Raw genomic sequence first — 17,272 nt, forward strand, 5'->3', positions numbered from 1 at the left:
CCACATAAAACATACATCTCACTCCACTACATCTCAGAGGTAAATATTGTTAGACAAAGTGAACATAAGTGTGTGTGTCACCTACCTAGCAAGCTATATACCATTTTAAAAGGTACAGGTCTTGTGATTACAATGATGCAAACTATTCCAAGATAGCATCAAAACTGACAATCTACTCGGACGTCCGACATAAACAAACATTCACAAAGCTGCAGCGACTTGTTGACTTGTTCTACTCCACCAATAGGAAATATTTACACAAAAAAATATGTTCTTTGGGGAAGAGTAATTAAGTGATACATAAAGTCCAAACCACTTTTTTCCTTCAGGAACCCCACAGAAACACCCTTAGGGCATAGCAGTGGCGTCCATTTTGTGGTTCCACTCAAAAAAAGGCCCATAGAGATTTCCAATTTGTATCAATTATTTAAAGCCTATAATTGAGCCATCCAGGCTACTGGTGAATCATGAGCATAACACATTTGATTCTGTGAAAAACTAATTTTGAAAACTGCAAAACATTTATTTATAATATATTATTAAATATTCTTTTTTTTCACAGAATCAAATGTTTTATGGTCATGGGCAAGGTAAGGCTTTCAAGCTCATATATGATAATAGCAGTGTTATAAAGGCATCGATTTATAGAAAATATTTAGGCGAAAATTCAAAACTTGTTCCAGTAAGTTCAAACTTGTATAACTCATGTCAGTTGCATATTATTTATATATATATAGAGCATTTATTCCAATTGGTTCAAGAACAACAATCAATTTACTTTGGGTATGCTGTGTGTAGGCCTTTTTTGCTAATTAAACAGGATTGTTAACAACAGGTTAACCACTTTAGCCTTATATATACTTCAGCTATTTGAAAATGGCTGATCTACAAGCTCATCACGACGCATTGTGAGCTTGTAGTCGTAGATCAGCTATTTTCAAAAGATTTGTATACATATTGAACTTGTGCAATGGGACATTCTGCATAATGACTACTTTTACTTTTGGTACTTTCTCAAGTACATTTTTATACCAATACTTTTGTACTTTTACTCAATTAAATTTTGAATTCCTGATTTTTACTTTACTTTTTACTTGCAGTATTGATGCTTTTGCTTTAAGGTAGGGTAAGGGATTTACTTTGGTTAAAATAAGTGTTAAATAGCTCTATATTCTGATAGTACTCATTGCTATTGAGTGTTTGTTCAGTAAAAGGAGTCTCCCATGTCTCCAGCTCTTTATTAAACAGAAAATGCATTTTGCACTGGCTCTCTCCTGATTGGCTTAAATGTACTATAATCTGTTTACTAAAGAGCTGGAGAGACCCCTGTGACCGAACAAACGCTCTGTAGCAATGATTAATATATATACTTTAACCTTTTTAACAAAAAAACAAATTACAAAAAAAATCACTTACCCTACTTTAATGTATGTTTTACAAAATAACTAGTGACTAAAGTTTTAAAATAATTGTAGTGGAGTAAAAAGTACAATATTTGCCTCTGAGATGTAGTGGAGTAGAAGGAAAAGTATTGAAAACTTAAGTACAGTACTTGAGTACATGTACTTGTCCAAATTCCACCACATGGTACTACACCTGCCTCTGATAGGCTACCATGATGGTAGCCTATCAGAGGCAGGTGTGGCACACGGCAGAGATTTTCAAACTGGCGTCTGGGGATTGATTGATTGCTTTATTAACAGTTTGCAACTAGAAAGCAGTTCCTGCAGAAACTGCCTGGGCTTGCTGAAAACACCCACAAATATGATGTAGCCTATATCATATGATCTTGCACCATTGCCCATGACCTAATCGATAAGGCATAATATGAATATGATTATTTATGTATTATTATTTTATATAAATTGTATCAATTGATATGGCTTCTCTTCATAATGGGAGAGTTTAATGTCTGTTGTACAAACTGGGTAATAGAAAGGTAGTAAGATATGCCGTAATTAGGTGGGAGGACATAGAAATGTGATTTTTTAAAACAATAATCATTAGGCTACATACATTACATTACAAAACATTTTGAACGCCCAGTGTTGACCCAGACACGTTTATGTGCATATCCAGTAAAAAAAATGACAATTAATTATTTATTTATAAAAACGAATTTAATTCATTTAATTAATTCATTGAAAGTAAGACAAAATAGAAGATCTACACGATCACAATGCGTCGCTATGTGACCTGCAAAATAGTATTAAAGACAAGGAAGAGGGGAACTGTTATTTTGAAGTAGACACCCGATATATTATAACTCTAGGTAGACGCAGAGTAAAAGATTGACAGGGCAGTAACCAATCAGGAGCAAGTCTAGTCCGCCCACAGTTTAAATAACCAATACAGTCTGTTATTATTCATTTTGCAGAGAAGAGAGGAAAGGGGGTTGTCCAGTGTCCACTAGTTTATTTGTTTTGCTAGCGAAAGGGGTTTATATAATATTTTTTTTTGTTTTGCAAGAGAAAAGGAGAAAGCAAGCCGTTTTCTTTAATTCCAACACTCTATTTTCATTTGGAGAAGAAGAAGAAGAGGAGAAGAATTCAAGTGGGGTTTTCTTCTTATTTTTCGCCACTGCATGTGGACATCATGCAGGAGACGAATTATACCGTAGTGGGAAACACATTACACTTTAATACCCGGACCGTACCCGGTGACCCAGACTACTATACGCGTAGACGCGCACTGGATGAGTTGATGCAGTTGAATGTTCGCAGAGACGACGAGGCGGAATCCATCATCATCATCAGCACGGACGACGACGACGATGATGATGATGCTATCATCATCATGGACGATGATGATGAAGAGGATGACAAACCCCTTGCTTTTTACCGGGACCAACACAAACTCACAAACACGTTACCGAGCGACGACAGCCATGTCGGTCAGACACAGAGCGCTGAGAGCGGTCCCGAAAAGGCACTTGGAACAATCGACGCCCGGGTCCGCAGAGACGACGTGACGGAACTCGTGGTGGTGGAGAACGGCAATGAGGACCAACAACACACGCCCACTCCCACACACACATCACCGAGCGACGGCAGCCATGATGATGTCGGTCATACACAGAGCGAACCTGAAAAGGCACCTGGGAGCGACGCCCGGGTCCGCAGAGACGACGACGGCAATGAGGGCCAACACACATCACACACATTACCGAGCGAAGACAGCCATGTCGGTCACACACAGAGCGGACCTGAAAAGGCACCTGGGAACGACGCGAACGTGGACAAACACACACTCACACGCACATCACCGAGCGAAGGCAGCCATGTCGGTCACACACAGAGCGGTCCTGGAAACCAAGAGACGGAACCCGTGGTGGACGGCAATGAGGACCAACAACACGCACTCACGCACACATTACCGAGCGAAGACAGCCATGTCGGTCACACACAGAGCGGTCCTGAAAAGGCACCTCCTGGAAAGGACGCCTGGGTGAGGGTCCGTCGTAAAGGCAGGAAAGGGACCCCGCCTGTCAGATTCCATGACCGCCGGCCACCCTGTCCCTTTTCTGGCTCAGTTGAAAGCAGTGACACAGGGATAGCGTCCGAATCGGTTGACACAGGAGCTAGTTCGGATTTCTTAAGGCAGGCGCATGCTACCATTTTTGGTAGCATGCGCCTGCCTTTAGAACCCTCTGGCCTGGCTTTAGAACCCCCTGGCCAAGATGGGTCCGCTTCGCCAGTGTTCTATACACTTGATGAGATGATGCACTTCAGTCAGTTTAGTGTTCAAAGAGACGACGATGCGACGGAGTCTGAAGTGGAGGAGGACACACAACACCCCCCCACACACCCACAAACATTACTGAGCAATGGTTGCTGTGTCGGTCACACAGAGAGCGGACCTGAAAAGCCAAAGGTACCTGTTGTACCTGCTGCTGCTGAAAACGACGCCCACGGGGCCCGTCGTAGAGCCAGAAAAAGGAAACACTTTGGCTCATTTGAAAGCAGTGTCAGTGACACAGGAGATGGTTCGGATGTCTCCGACGAATGGGACTTCCATTCATTGTGGGAGCCAAGCCCAAGGAGAAAATCTCCTTCTCCATTTTCCAGTGGTAAGAATACATACATTTTTTTTACCATGCGGTGCCTCTTGATGTTCAATGGAGAAAACCAGGGAGGGAGGGATCTGCGTGTGAGCCCCCCTGTGCCCTCAGTATATTTGATATTCATTTTGTCAGACACGCCCCCTTCCTATACAAATCCATTATAACTTCAAACTCCCTTTTTAACATGTTAGATCAGGGGTCTTCAACAGTGGGTCCGGGGCCCCTAGGGGGTCCTCAGAGTTACTACAGGGGGTCCGCCAAATCTTTGTGTGATATATTTTTTTTACCTTAACCACTTGAACCCTAGCATCCTCTTTTGTGAGGAGAACTTTAGCCAAAAATAGCAGATCTATTTGGCAAAGAGGCTATAGGTGTAGAGGGAGAAAAAGAGCAGACTAAGTAAAAAAAAAAAACTTTAATCTGAAATGCAATTTTATACAATATGGAGTAGGGGGTCCCTGCTTCATCTCTCTCTCAGCTAGGGGGTCCTTAGCCTGAAAACGTTGAAGACCCCTGTGTTGGATTTATCAAAAACACCCGTCCTTGGTTCTGGTGACTCATCCTGCCATCCTAATACGTGAGGGGGCCGTGTTTTTCGATTACTTTTTCCAATTATTTTATTTAATTATTTTATTGTATTTAATTAGAAAAAGAAAAAAGAAAAAAGTAATTGAAAAAACACTGTGATCTCACATATTAGAAGGACAATATCAGTCACCAGAACCTAAGGAACCAAGGATTATTTATTTCAAGAGCGAGAGCGAGATTCCTAAGCATTCTTCCTCCATACTGGGAGAAAAAAGTTTGATGGGATGCATTTTTACACGTGCGACTGTGACCACTTTTACATTGCATCTTATGAGCGGTGGGGTTCATTTGGTGCCGGCCTGCGCGCGCATACTGGTTCTTATCAGTGTGACGTTGTCTGTGTTAAGGCGTCTATAGGTTAGCTTTTAATGCCCTCTTCCTCTTGATTCTAGTCTTATCAGTGGTATGTCAGTGTGCATCTCTGCATTGTTTTTCTTTTGTTTGGTTTTCTGTGTTTTCGTTTGTTGTTTCCTTTGTAAAGCACTTTGTAACCCAGTTTTGAGAGGTGCTACATGAATAATATATATATTATTATATCATATGGCTAACTATCTCTGCATTTGATGTATGTGCGTATTGTAAGTCGCTCTGGATAAGAGTGTTTGCTAAATGCCTACATTGATTTTATGTACATACATAATATTTACAGTATTTGATATTTTACTGGGATTTCAGATGCAGAGTTGGATGAGGCAGACGCAGAGTTGAATGTGGCACGGCCAACGACTCCTAATACCTTACTATATTGCCCGGAAAGTGGTAAGAACCTTTTCTGCATGTCACATTTACCACAGGAATAAAAAAGGTTCAAAAACCCACAGGGCAACTGCAACTGTTTTCTCTCATTCATTCTAAGTGTCATAAAGTCATGACCCACCAGCCTGAGACATGCTGGGGGTGAAAATAATTTACTTGATTTTGTGTGCATCATATTTACCAAACTATTTGATATTTTACTGTGATTTCAGACACACAGTCGAGGGAAGAACAGCCCACATCTTCTACATTACCATCTGATGGCTCTAAAGGAGGTAAGAACTTTTTCTTCTCATCACGCTTACCACTAGGCATGCAACGATTTATCGTAAATCGATTCAAACTGGTGACGATTTAAATAGATTTAATAAAAAATGAATTGCAAAAAATAGCCAGAAGAAACTTTTGGACTGGTGGAAAAGTTTAGTTAAACTTGCAGAGTGACGCATTACTTTACCTGGGTTCCGTTTTCTGATAGTTGTACTTGAATATTGACATGAATAATCCTGTTTAGTGATTCATTTGCGTAAGCGTGAAAAAAAATCAAAATACAGCTTGTAGTGACGCCGCTGATCAACACGTTGAAAGGCTACTATAAAGATACCAAGGATTTCACAGTGATGTCACTGTTATGCAACACGGAATTAGCACGGACGTACACCATTATGTTCGAAGCTGGTTATAAAAATAACAAGGATTCGTCAGTGATGTCACTGACATGTGAAAGGACCTATGCGAAAGATAATACAGGATCTTTGTAAGAGAATTGATAGAGTTTTCAGTCATTTGCTACTGTATTGAATTTTAATGCTGTATTAATAAAAATAATTTATAATAATAATTATTCGTATTGTGAGTTAAGTGAATCGTTACATGCCTACTTACCACACGAATAAAAACAAATATTTTATGGTAATTACGTATTTTATGGTAATTACAGCTGCAGATCCTCCTAAGTGGTATGAAATGAACTGGCAGCCAAAGGACATTCCGTTCACTGCAGATCCGGGTCCTCGCAATGGTGCTGCTGATCTTCTATCTGATCAACCAGTTGACTTTCTGGAGCTATTCATTAATGATGAGCTGCTTCAGAATATAGTTGTTCAGACTAACCTGTATGCAGAGCAGTTCCTTCGAACTGTTAAAGAAGGGAGTGTGCCATATTCTAGAGCTCGTTCATGGAAACCTGTCACACTTATAGAATTAAAACACTTCCTAGGGCTGTTTTTTCTCACTGGTATCGTTCGTAAGCCTGAGATGGAGATGTACTGGTCTACAGATGAACCATTAGCTACCCCCTTCTTCAACAAGACCATGGCTCGCAACAGGTTTCAGGTTATATGGAGGTTTCTTCACTTCAGTGATAATGAATCAATCGATGCTAATGACAGGCTGTACAAAGTCCGCCCAGTGTTAGACTACTTACTGTCCAAATTCCGTGAAATGTTTCAACCAGACAAAAACATTAGCATTGATGAAGGTATGCTTCTGTGGCGTGGGTGCCTATCTTTCAGAGTGTACAATCCACAAAAACCTATCAAATATGGCATCAAATCATACATACTTTGTGACTCTGGCACAGGGTACTGTTTCAATATAAAGCCCTACTGTGGAAAACATGCTACCCTAGGGGAGACAGTTGTCTTTCTGCTCGATAAACTAGCAGGCCATGGCTATAGATTGTACATGGACAACTTCTACAATTCTGTATCAATGTGTACACTTCTAATTGGTCTGCAAACCCATGTCTGTGGTACCCTAAGAAAAAATAGAGGAGAACCACCAGCCATTAAAGAGGTTAAAAAATCTGACCTGGGAATTGGGCAAAGAATTATGCGTCACAATGACACAGCGATGGTCTTGGCATGGCGGGACAAACCAAGAATAGTGAGAATGGTTACAACACTCCACCAGAACGAGATGGAAGAAGTTCTGGTACAGCAGAAAGGCCACAAAGATAAAGTTCCAAAACTGAAGCCAGCTTGCATTGTTGCATACAATAAGTCAATGAATGGAGTTGATAGATTGGACCAAAACATAGCGTACTACCCCTGTGTCAGGAAGTCAGCTAAGTGGACAAAGAAATTTGTATTCTATCTGTTTCAGATCTGTTTGTTCAATGCTTTTGTCATTTACAAAGCAAAGAACTCAAAGAGCAGCATTAATTTTGTCTCATTTATTATAAGTGTCGTAAAGTCATGGACCAGCTTGAGACCTGCTGGGAGTAAGGAAGTAAGCACGTGCTTACTCCGAGCAAATGCTTATCCACCTCCACCCAATAATAGGACACCAATCCGCGACCCTCAGAGCCGGCTGAATTTCAGCTTTGCAGCCCATGCACTTCTTAGGTTCCCGTCCACCCTCACAAGAAAGTTCCCATCGAGGGGATGCAGGGTCTGCGCCCGAAAGGGGGGGCGGAGCGAGACGAGGCTCTATTGTAAAAGCTGTAGGGTCCCCTTGCATCCTGGGGAATGTTACACACTGTACCACTCAAAGGTGAAATATGCTGACGAATAGTTTTATTGGTGTGTGAGTATGTTTTGTTTGTTGTCACTGTCACTCACTACGCCTTGACCTTGGTAAAACAGAATCCATTCTTTTTGGGACCAAACATTCCCTCAGTAAGATAAATGTAAATGATTTCAAGGTCAAAGTCGATTACACAGTAATCTCTAGCAAAGAAGACCTTACCTATGTGGGCTATATGTCTTGACAAATACCTGACAGGTGAAAGCGTGGCAACAAAGGTGATCAAAAAAGTTAATCAAAGAACAAGATTTTTGGGCAGAATTTCCTCTTTTGTCAACAAAAGTGCTCTCAGGACTCTTTCCGGAACCCTCATTCAGCCCCTCTTTGACTATGCTTGCACCTCCTGGTACTCTAACATCTCAATGTCACTAAAGCTTCAAACCTCCCAAAACAAACTGATTCGACTACTTCTCTGTCTGGGGCCCATCACCCATATTTTTCCCCACACATGTTGCTAGCCTAGGATGGCTCAGGGTAGAAGACAGGGTCAAACAATTAAAAATGGGATTGGCCCTCAAAATAGTCGATGCGACTTTGCCGTCAATGCTCTCAATACCCGCAGCGGCTACAAAAAAATTAGAGACACCCATAGCCTTGTGGCTCACCTGATTCGGATGCTATCAATGCATTGAATGGGAGATTATCACGTTTTATCAGACCATTGAATGGGCGAAGTAGGCGACCTACTTACCTACCCGCGATTTATAAGACCATTCATTGGGTGTTATCAAGACATACTGACCTACCGACGGAGATGACTTAAATAGTTCAGTTTCGGTTTTGGTTTTGGTTGTTTTGGTTTCGGACCATGACGGAGGCACGCAGTCTCAGGCGAGCTGGAGCGACGCTCGCCTGAGCCTACTCAGCGCCTTTGGAGTTATGTACCGATAGGCACAGAATCGTAAATATTGTTGTGGGGACTGCTCCGCCTCCAAAGTAGGTCAGTAGCTCCTGATTACGCCCAATGAATGGTCTGACAAATCGCGGTAGGTCCGTGTATCGCCTACTCCTCACCTACTCGCCCCATTCAATGGTCTGATAAAACGTGATAATCTCCCATTCAATGCATTGATAGCATTCGAAGCCGGTGTGTGGCTCTAGCCTTGTACTAGAGGGAGCGAGCGTAAACAACGATCTGGTAACACCCACCTATAGCACAAACATGGGTAAATCCTCCATCTGCAGCACTGCCACCAGAGTGTGGAATGCCCTTACCCCATCCTCAAAAAATGTGGTTCGCTGGCTTTCTTCAATACAACCCTTAAAATTCTAGCCTGATTATCAGCCTGAACACACAGACCAAGAGGGGTCCACTCAGAGAGTGGGCGGGGTCTATGGTCTTGAACCAGACTATTAAAATTCACCTTTCAGGAACCAAAGGGGAGGTAGTTATCACTTCTCCCTTAGACAGGCCGGCCACGCCCCCACCCTTTTTTTTTTACCTACTCTGTACATATAGTGTCTTATATTTGTGATGATATTGAATGTTTGGTGCTATTTTCTATGTTGATTAATTGAATACCTAGGACCCCAATGGAAACAAGACCGCAAGGACTGTTTTGATTTGATCCTTTTAGACAAAGTGCTTGACTGTACTGTTTTACATTTCTGTCTAATAAAATCAATCAATCAAAACTATGCACTTTGAACTTTGATTTATTATCATTTATTTGTTTGATGATCATTTATTTATTTGATGTATTATAACTTTGAAAAGTTGAAACTTTGAATTTGCAATGAGCTGAACTAAGCTTGCACAAGTTGCAATTGAATTTACATGGAAGTGAAAAAGCAATGTAAAGGTATGTTCAAAAGCACTTTCTCAGTGTTGCTAGTTTGAAAACGACTACTGTGCAGCTGTCTGATGTCAGTGATGTGTCACTGAAGGCAAACATAAAAGGGTCAAATCACTTTTCTGCCTGAGAGAGACTGTTTCACAAAAATGAGCTTTTCTCTTTTTTCTGTTCTTAGACGTTGTCTTGTTTTTGGTGAAAACTAACTATATTCAACTACCAATAACTAAAGAACGGAACATGCTAGAAACATTTTCCTGATGAAAGTAGAGATTCTATTCTTTCTCGATGTATATTAAAATGTGTAAAAAGAAAAAGCTGAACATGTTCAAGTTTGAACAAAGTTTCTAGCACAAAGTATAGAGCGCCGAGGTCTGGCGTAATTTACTTATCCACCTGGGTTGTGGTTTTTATATCGCATCAAATAAGAACTGTGTTCCAAAAATAAACAAATGATCCTGGCAGTTTCACTCTTATGGATATGAAGCATCAACTGACGGTGAGGAAACACTAATGTTACTTCCACCGAGTTAGTCAAGTTTAAGCCAGAAACGGACCGTATCAACAGCATCATAATCAGCATCAAAAACGATACAGAGCCACCTCCCTGACAATATCGCAGAGACAGTTTCTTTTTTTTGGACCACAATTCTTATACGAGACGATTCTAAGATGACCCAATGTTATTCTCCATAGAGAAATCACTTCCGCGACCCAGGGGTTGAACGAGTGACGTCACGTCAGGACTTGTGTACTCTTGTGGATTGTGGAAGTAGTAGGAGGGACAAAAAAGTGTACAGAATTTAGAAATAAATATAAAGCGGGAAGAACTAGTGTGTACTCGCTGCAGCGAGCCCACAATAACTGTTCAAATGATTATCTCTGACAAGACTTGTCAATGTTGTCTGCTTAGAGGTGTTTTGCTAAGAATAAGAATGTAGTCTACGTAATGTGCACACATGGGATTTAATGTGAATTGATGCTCACACACACGCACGCGCGCGGAGTTGAATGTGGCACGGCCAACGACTCCTAATACCTTACAATTTGTTTGCCCGGAAAGTGGCAAGAACCTTTTCATGCATGTCACATTTACCACAGGAATAAAAAATGGCTAAAAACCCACTGGGCAACTGCAACTGTCTTCTCTCATTCATTCTAAGTGTCATAAAGTCATGACCCACCAGCCTGAGACATGCTGGGGGTGAAAATAATTGACTTGATGTTGTGTACATCATATTTACCAAACTATTTGATATTTTACTGTGATTTCAGACACACAGTCGAGGGAAGAACAGCCCACATCTTCTACATTACCATCTGATGGCTCTAAAGGAGGTAAGAACTTTTTCTTCTCATCACGCTTACCACTAGGCATGCAACGATTTATCGTAAATCGATTCAAACTGGTGACGATTTAAATAGATTTAATAAAAAATGAATCGCGATGCAAAAATTATGGTGATGGTGATGTCACTGTTATGCAACACGGAATTAGCACGGACGTACACCATTGTGTTCGAAGGTGGTTATAAAGATAACAAGGATTCGTCAGTGATGTCACTGACATGTGAAAGGACCTATGCAAAAAATAATACAGGATCTTTGTAAGAGAATGGATGAAGAGTTTTCAGTCATTTGCTACTGTATTGAAAAGGAGATAAGAGAAAACACAGTATTGTTTAAAAAAAAAGAGAGAGAGAAGAAAATGCTGTATTAATAAAAATAATTTATAATAATAATTATTCGTATCGTGAGTCAAGTGAATCGTTACATGCCTACATACCACACGAATAAAAACAAATATTTTATGGTAATTACGTATTGTATGGTAATTACAGCTGCAGATCCTCCTAAGTGGTATGAAATGAACTGGCAGCCAAGGGACTTTCCGTTCACTGCAGATCCGGGTCCTCGCAATGGTGCTGCTGATCTTCTATCTGATCAACCAGTTGACTTTCTGGAGCTATTCATTAATGATGAGCTGCTTCAGAATATAGTTGTTCAGACTAACCTGTATGCAGAGCAGTTCCTTCGAACTGTTAAAGAAGGGAGTGTGCCATATTCTAGAGCTCGTGCATGGAAACCTGTCACACTTATAGAACTAAAAAACTTCCTAGGGCTGTTTTTTCTCACTGGTATCGTTCGTAAGCCTGAGATGGAGATGTACTGGTCTACAGATGAACCATTAGCTACCCCCTTCTTCAACAAGACCATGACTCGCAACAGGTTTCAGGTTATATGGAGGTTTCTTCACTTCAGTGATAATGAATCAATCGATGCTAATGACAGGCTGTACAAAGTCCGCCCAGTGTTAGACTACTTACTGTCCAAATTCCGTGAAATGTTTCAACCAGACAAAAACATTAGCATTGATGAAGGTATGCTTCTGTGGCGTGGGTGCCTATCTTTCAGAGTGTACAATCCACAAAAACCTATCAAATATGGCATCAAATCATACATACTTTGTGACTCTGGCACAGGGTACTGTTTCAATATAAAGCCCTACTGTGGAAAACATGCTACCCTAGGAGACACAGTTGTCTTTCTGCTCGATAAACTAGCAGGCCATGGCTATAGATTGTACATGGACAACTTCTACAATTCTGTATCAATGTGTACACTTCTAATTGGTCTGCAAACCCATGTCTGTGGTACCCTAAGAAAAAATAGAGGAGAACCACCAGCCATTAAAGAGGTTAAAAAATCTGACCTGGGAATTGGGGAAAGAATTATGCGTCACAATGACACGGCGATGGTCTTGGCATGGCGGGACAAACCAAGAATAGTGAGAATGGTTACAACACTCCACCAGAACGAGATGGAAGAAGTTCTGGTACAGCAGAAAGGCCACAAAGATAAAGTTCCAAAACTGAAGCCAGCTTGCATTGTTGCATACAATAAGTCAATGAATGGAGTTGATAGATTGGACCAAAACATAGCGTACTACCCCTGTGTCAGGAGGTCAGCTAAGTGGACAAAGAAATTTGTATTCTATCTGTTTGAGATCAGTTTGTTCAATGCTTTTGTCATTTACAAAGCAAAGAACCCAAAGAGCAGCATTCATTTTGTCTCATTCATTATAAGTGTCGTAAAGTCATGGACCAGCTTGAGACCTGCTGGGAGTAAGGAAGTAAGCAATGGCTTACTCCGAGCAAATGCTTATCCACCTCCACTCAATAATAGGACACCAATCCGCGACCCTCAGAGCAGGCTGAATTTCAGCTTTGCAGCCCATGCACTTCTTAAGCTCCCGCCCACCGCCAAAAAGAAGTACCCAAGTAGGGGTTGCAGGGTCTGCGCCCGAAAGGGGGTGCGGAGCGAGACGAATCTCTATTGTAAAAGCTGTAGGGTCTCCTTGCATCCTGGGGAATGTTACACACTGTACCACTCAAAGGTGAAATATGCTGAATAGTTTTATTGATAGTATGTTTTGTTTGTTGTCACTGTCACTACGCCTTGACCTTGGTAAAACAGAATCCATTCTTTTTGGGACCAAACATTCCCTCAGTAAGATAAATGTAAATGATTTCAAGGTCGATTACACAGTAATCTCTAGCAAAGAAGAGATTACCTATGTGGGCTGTATTCTTCACAAATACCTGACAGGTGAAAGCATGGCAACAAAGGTGATCAAAAAAGTTAATCAAAGAACAAGATTTTTGGGCAGAATTTCCTCTTTTGTCAACAAAAGTGCTCTCAGGACTCTTTCCGGAACCCTCATTCAGCCCCTCTTTGACTATGCTTGCACCTCCTGGTACTCTAACATCTCAATGTCACTAAAGCTTCAAACCTCCCAAAACAAACTGATTCGACTACTTCTCTGTCTGGGGCCCATGGCCCATATTTTTGCTAGCCTAGGATGGCTCAGGGTAGAAGACGGGGTCAAACAATTAAAAATGGGATTGGCCCTCAAAATCTGACTAAGCGGCTCCAAAAAATTAGAGACACCCATAGCCTTGTGGCTCTAGGCTTGTACTAGAGGGAGCGAGCGTAAACAACGATCTGGTAACACCCACCTATAGAACAAACATGGGTAAATTCATCTGCAGCACTGCCACCCAAGTGTGGATGCCCTTACCTCATCCTCAAAAAATATGGTTCGCTGGCTTCCTTCAATACAACCCTTAAAATTCTAGCCTGATTATCAGCCTGAACACACAGACCAAGAACCAAAGGGGAAGTAGTTATCACTTCTCCCTTAGACAGTCCGGCCACGCCCCCACCCTTTTTTTACCTACTCTGTACCTATAGTGTCTTATATTTGTGATGATATTGAATGTTTGGTGCTATTTTCTATGTTGATTAATTGAATACCTAGGACCCCAATGGAAACAAGACCGCAAGGACTGTTCTGATTTAATCCTTTTAGACAAAGTGCTTGACTGTACTGTTTTACATTTCTGTCTAATAAAATCAACCAATCAAAACTATGCACTTCGAACTTTGATTTATTATCATTTATTTATTTGATGATAATTTCTTTATTTGATGTATTATAACTTTGAAAAGTTAAAACTTTGAATTTGAAATGAGCTGAACTAAGCTTGCACAAGTTGCACTTGAATTTATATGGAAGTGAAAAAGCAATGTAAAGGTATGTTCAAAAGCACTTTCTCAGTGTTGCTAGTTTGAAAACAACTACTGTGCAGCTGTCTGATGTCAGTGATGTGTCACTGAAGGCAAACATAAAAGGGTCAAATCACTTTTCTGCCTGAGAGAGACTGTTTCACAAAAATGAGCTTTTCTCTGCTTTCTGTTCTTAGACGTCTTGTTTTTGGTGAAAACTATATTCAACTACCAATAACTAAAGAACGGAACATGCTGTAAACATTTTCCTGATGAAAGTAGAGATTCTAATGTTTCTCTTGAGATACATATTGAAATATGTAAAAAGAAAAAGTTGAACATGTTGGAGTTTGAACGAAGTTTCTAGCACAAAGTATAGAGCACCGAAGTCTGGCTAACTTTACGCATCCTACCTGGGTCGCGGTTTTTATATCGCATCAAATTAGAAGTGTGTTCCAAAATTAAACAAATGATTCCGGCGGTTTGACTCTTATGGATATGAAGCATCAACTGACGGTGAGAAAACTAATGTTACTTCCACCAAATTAGTAAAGTTTAAGCCAGAAACGGACTGTATCAACAGCACTATCATCAGCATCATAAACGATACAGAGCCACCTACCTGACAATATCGCCGAGACAGTTTGTTTATTTTTGGACCACAATTCTCATATGAGACGATTCTAAGATGACCCAATGTTATTCCCCATAGAGAAATTACTTCCGCGACCCAGGGGATGAACGAGTGACGTCAGTCTCTTATGTGGATTGTGGAAGTAGTAGGAGGGACAAAAAAGTGTACGGAATTTAGAAAGAAATATAAAGCGGGAAGAGCTAGTGTGTAGTCGCTGCGGCGAGCCCACAATAACTGTTCAAATGATTAACTCTGACAAGACTTGTCAATGTTGTATGCTAAGGTTGGTACTGTATTCGTTGACCATTATACCTCACATAATATAAATTGTTTTCTCAAAGATCACTAAAAACAGAGGCAATAGCAGTTGAGTTTTGTCAGGAAAATGATTTGCATAGAGAGGAGACTTTATGAAGGACTGTGAGTTGAGCACTTCATGACTGAAGCTTGACAAAGATTACCAAACCATGTCTTTGACCACCATCTTCATCTTGACATGTGCTGTCTGCATTCAAGGTAAGACCAACACATTCTGTGTATTGATCTATTCTAAAATCTATTCTGATCATCACATAATCCCATCATATACAAGTTAATACCGTTTAGATCAGTGACTGACAAGTGAGGATACATTTAAGACCAGAATGTATCATAACAAATTACTTCAATCTGATTCATTTATTAATCTGACATATTTTTTTTGTTTTATCTAACAAGGATAACACTTTAAGGACCAAAAGTAAAAGTAGCCTGCTCATTATGAAGAATGTCCCATTTCACAAATTTAAACAAAAAAATCTCTTGAAAATAGCAGATCTACGAGCTTGTAGATCTGCTATTTTCAAATGGCTGAAATAGGGCTGAAGTGGGTAATGTATGTTTTGCAATAATAAAAATCTACAAAGTAACTAGTAACTAATAAAGTTTTCAAAATATTGCAGTGGAGTAAAAGTACAATATTTGCCTCCGAGATGTATAGTGGAGTATAAGTAAAAGTATTGAATTTTGGAAATACTCCAGTAAGGTAAAAGTACCTCAAAATTGTACTTAAGAGCATTACTTGAGTAAATATACTTAGTTGCTTTACACCACTGGTAAGTTATCTTCAGTGTTATTACAGTATTACAAGCTGTTCAGTTCATTGTCAGTGAGTGAGTGGTGGTTGAGTGAAGTCATGTAAACGACTACAGAATCTGTAAAGCATTTATTGCAGACATATTGTTCTTATCTGCTGGGATTGACAAAGCAATAATCTGATTCCAGGTCAATTATTTAAAAACGTAAACTTACTGGAATGCTATATCTGAATATACTTGCCACATAAACCACAGCGTCCCTATTCTGGGGGAAACATTTGGCACAAATAGCAGATCTACAAGCTCACAACATGTCGCACAGCTATTTTTGTTAAGAGATTTGGTGTAGAGAGGAAAAAAGGAAAAAAGGACCTGTATAGGGTTTAGCTTAAATGCACAATACTCCTGCTGTATTAAAGTTCTTCTTTGTCTGTGACCCTGTCAGAAAATGTTGTGGTCCACAGCTGGGTCCTAACGGCTAATACGGGACGGTCAACCCACAGGCTGAGAAACCCTGGTTTATAAAAATCCTAGACGGATCAGACCAATATCAGAACATTCTCAAACGTTTTCATGTCAAGGACCCCCAAATTAATGTATCTGACAGCATGACATATGCCAGGGGACATTTAATGTTTCAAAAAATATTCTTAATCTTTAAACATTTGTCACGATTTTTTGGGGAAATTTTGGAGAATCACACAACGCATCAAGCTTGTATTTACTATTACTATTACAGTGGTTAAACTGATTTTGATGCAATATTAACACATTTTGCTGGGGACCCCCTGGAATTCCCCCAAGGACCTAAAACAAGGATCTAAATCATTGGTTCTCAAACTTTTTCATGTCAAGGACCCCCACATTGACACACATTTAATGGCATTTCTATCTCTGGGACCCCAATTTATATTGTAAAATCAATGTTAATTTAACTCTGAGAGTGTACAAATTTGTACACTCTCAGAGTTACAGACCCATAAGGACCCATTTGATTCCTAATCCTAACTATCCATCATTTAGCTGGGGACCCCCTGGAACTCCCTCAAGGACCCCTGAGGACCAATGATCTAAATAATGGTTTCCAATATATTTTCAGTGAATTACCCACAGATTTATTTGCGTCCTTTCTTTCTTTCTCTTTTGTTTTTTTTGGAGCAAATAACGTTCCCAGACGGTCATGGCTAGATGTGACACACAAACGGACGGAACCATACAGTACAGTGTAGCGTTGTTTCCCCTCGGTCAGGTTAGAGTGTCGGAC

The 17,272-nt window shown here is 40.4% G+C and overlaps 1 protein-coding gene across 2 annotated transcripts in view; it reads left to right on the forward strand.

Annotated features, from left to right (window-relative positions):
- LOC311054421 (piggyBac transposable element-derived protein 4-like) overlaps positions 1 to 14,078 on the forward strand; it is a 19,643-nt gene extending 5,565 nt beyond the window's left edge. Inside the window, exons 3-5 of one of the 2 annotated variants that reach the window (XM_084070383.1) lie at positions 5,620 to 5,682; positions 11,005 to 11,067; positions 11,571 to 14,078. In XM_084070383.1, coding sequence (XP_083926509.1) covers positions 5,620 to 5,682; positions 11,005 to 11,067; positions 11,571 to 13,144 — 1,700 coding nt within the window. In that variant the 3' untranslated portion in view covers positions 13,145 to 14,078. Of the gene's footprint in view, positions 1 to 5,619; positions 5,683 to 6,347; positions 9,542 to 11,004; positions 11,068 to 11,570 lie in introns of those variants that run through there. The other variant, XM_084070384.1, reaches the window with a different exon arrangement.
- Positions 14,079 to 17,272: the final 3,194 nt, after the last annotated feature.

The sequence above is a fragment of the Gymnoscopelus microlampas genome (genome assembly GCF_963454915.1).
Source record: "Gymnoscopelus microlampas genome assembly, chromosome: 10".
NCBI classification, from domain to species: domain Eukaryota; kingdom Metazoa; phylum Chordata; class Actinopteri; order Myctophiformes; family Myctophidae; genus Gymnoscopelus; species Gymnoscopelus microlampas.